Source organism: Diaphorina citri, unplaced genomic scaffold (assembly GCF_000475195.1).
Source record: "Diaphorina citri unplaced genomic scaffold, Diaci psyllid genome assembly version 1.1 scaffold5020, whole genome shotgun sequence".
In the NCBI taxonomy this organism is placed as follows: Eukaryota; Metazoa; Arthropoda; class Insecta; order Hemiptera; family Psyllidae; genus Diaphorina; species Diaphorina citri.
The window spans coordinates 7,774-10,663 of NW_007382401.1; the positions used below are offsets into that span (position 1 = coordinate 7,774).

The 2,890-nt window shown below is 39.4% G+C and overlaps 1 protein-coding gene across 1 annotated transcript; it reads right to left on the bottom strand.

The window, feature by feature from the left end:
• Positions 1-261: 261 nt before the first annotated feature.
• On the bottom strand, positions 262-2,882 carry LOC113472351 (uncharacterized protein K02A2.6-like). The gene is made up of 2 exons (XM_026832065.1): positions 2,144-2,882; positions 262-973 (listed from the first exon to the last, which is right to left on the bottom strand). Exons 1-2 carry the CDS (start codon positions 2,774-2,776, stop codon positions 362-364), a joined length of 1,245 nt encoding a protein of 414 aa, XP_026687866.1. The 5' UTR covers positions 2,777-2,882; the 3' UTR covers positions 262-361.
• Between the last annotated feature and the right edge of the window lie 8 nt (positions 2,883-2,890).

A 2,890-nucleotide genomic window follows, 5' to 3' on the forward strand; every position in this document is an offset into this window, starting at 1 on the left:
TACTATACCGTCTAACTCTCAAGTGCCCACTGTAAAACATCTATCTATGATGCTTTTAAGAATGATAGCAAGACGACAACAGGAACAATAAGCAAATGAGATGAAGTTAGAAGAAGAACTATCAAGATGATTAAATGATAATCAGAAGAACATAGCAGAGAAAGAAGTATAATCTATGATTATAATTCCAATAAGGAAAAATCATGAGATTATGTATTACTAATTCTCATATCATAACCTAAATAGTAAGAAGAAACTCCATTTTTGGGAAACAAGAAAAGAGACATTTATTTGCAAAGGGTGAACGAAGACTGACTCCTAACTTCACAATTCTGGCCAGAATTTTCTCATTTGGTATATATCAACCTTCCCCCCCGTAATGTGTGGGCCGCATCTGGTCCACATGTCTTCGCCAAAGTCTACCATCATCCAATAGAATCCAGTAGTGAACTGCGCCTTCCTTCCTCTTGACATTGCCAAACTTCCACTTGGATTCCCGAGTATAATTTCTTACTTGTACTCTATCGCCTTCATGAAAACTTCTTGACACTTTATAGCTTTTATTCTCAGGAACAAGTGAAACTGCCGGCTTCATGAGGATATCCAACCTGGTCCTAACATCTCGCCCCAGCATCAACATGTACGGACTCATCCCCTCAGCATTAGGAACTTTTCTAAGCTGCATGAGAAGTCTTGATATTTTCAGATTTATATCTCCTGGTTCGTCGGCCATACAGTGTAGATGGTTCTTGATTGTTTGCACTGATCTTTCCGCCTGGCCGTTTGATGCAGGATGGAACGCAGGAGACAACTTGTGTATGACACCATTACTATTAAGAAAGTTTTTGAATACATGAGACGTAAATTGGGGTCCGTTGTCAGAAACTAGAACCAGACAGATGCCAAAATTAGTAAATAATCGTCTAAGTTCTTTAATGCAAAAATCAGTAGTCGTTGTCTTTGTAGGTATTACCTCAACCCATTTGGAAAAGGTGTCGACAATAATGAAATAAAATAGTCCATTTACAGGTCCAGCAAAGTCAATGTGAACTCGTTGCCATGGTTCCCGTGTAGGTTCCCAGGGATGACTTTGAACTTTGGGTGGATTGTTTTGTTTCTCACAGCAGTACTTGCACTTTCTTACCATCTCCTCAATATCTCTATCCATGTTTTGCCAATAGCAATAACTCCGGCCCAAAGCCTTCATCTTTACCATACCCAAGTGTCCAGTATGTAGTTCTTGTAAGATATTAGATCTCAATGTCGCTGGTATCATTACTCTGGTACCCTTGAGTAGACAACCATCTTGTAATGTGATTTCTGTGTTCTCGTATCCCAGAGATTTCAAACATTTTCCCGTTTCCAGGGCATCCAGTATAACACTCAGATTGGGGTCTACTTTTGTTTCTTGTTTGATCGTTTGGTGAGTGATCGTATTCAGTGTCCCAATCTGGTTAGCTTGAAATCTGTAAATCTGATCTGGAACATGTACATCTGGAGGTTCCTGAGGGAAACGAGAAAGATAATCAGCATTACCGTGTTCACTTGTTCTTTTGTACTCAATTGTATAATCGAAACCAGATAAGAAAAGTGCGTAATGTAACATACGAGTAGCTGAGAGTGCAGGCAAAGATTTGTAAGGGTTGAAAATAGTAGTCAAAGGTTTGTTGTCCGTGATAAGAATGAATTTTCTTCCGTACACGTATTGGAAAAACTTTTTGATTCCCCAATAGATTGCAGTTGCTTCTTTATCTATCTGACTGTAATTTTTCTCACAAATTGTAAGGGCTCTTGATGCAAAAGCTATAGGTCTATCAGACCCGTCAGGATACCTGTGTGATAAGACCGCTCCTAGTCCAATAGGAGAAGCGTCTGTTGCTAAGGTGACAGGCAAGTCCGGGTTATAATGTACCAACACATTCTCGTTACAAATTTCTTCTTTCACTTTGTTGAAACTTCTTTCACACTCGCCTGTCCATGTGAATTTCCAGCCTTTGCGCAGCAACTGATTCAATGGGTGTAATATCGAGGCTAAATCTGGAATAAATTTGTTATAATAATTTGCCATGCCAAGAAAAGTACGTAGTTCAGAAACATTTTCAGGTCGCTTTGTATTTCGAATCGCTGTCTTTGTAGGTATTACCTCAACCCATTTGGAAAAGGTGTCGACAATAATGAAATAAAATAGTCCATTTACAGGTCCAGCAAAGTCAATGTGAACTCGTTGCCATGGTTCCCGTGTAGGTTCCCAGGGATGACTTTGAACTTTGGGTGGATTGTTTTGTTTCTCACAGCAGTACTTGCACTTTCTTACCATCTCCTCAATATCTCTATCCATGTTTTGCCAATAGCAATAACTCCGGCCCAAAGCCTTCATCTTTACCATACCCAAGTGTCCAGTATGTAGTTCTTGTAAGATATTAGATCTCAATGTCGCTGGTATCATTACTCTGGTACCCTTGAGTAGACAACCATCTTGTAATGTGATTTCTGTGTTCTCGTATCCCAGAGATTTCAAACATTTTCCCGTTTCCAGGGCATCCAGTATAACACTCAGATTGGGGTCTACTTTTGTTTCTTGTTTGATCGTTTGGTGAGTGATCGTATTCAGTGTCCCAATCTGGTTAGCTTGAAATCTGTAAATCTGATCTGGAACATGTACATCTGGAGGTTCCTGAGGGAAACGAGAAAGATAATCAGCATTACCGTGTTCACTTGTTCTTTTGTACTCAATTGTATAGTCAAAACCAGATAAGAAAAGTGCGTAATGTAACATACGAGTAGCTGAGAGTGCAGGCAAAGATTTGTAAGGGTTGAAAATAGTAGTCAAAGGTTTGTTGTCCGTGATAAGAATGAATTTTCTTCCGTACACGTATTGGAAAAACTTTTT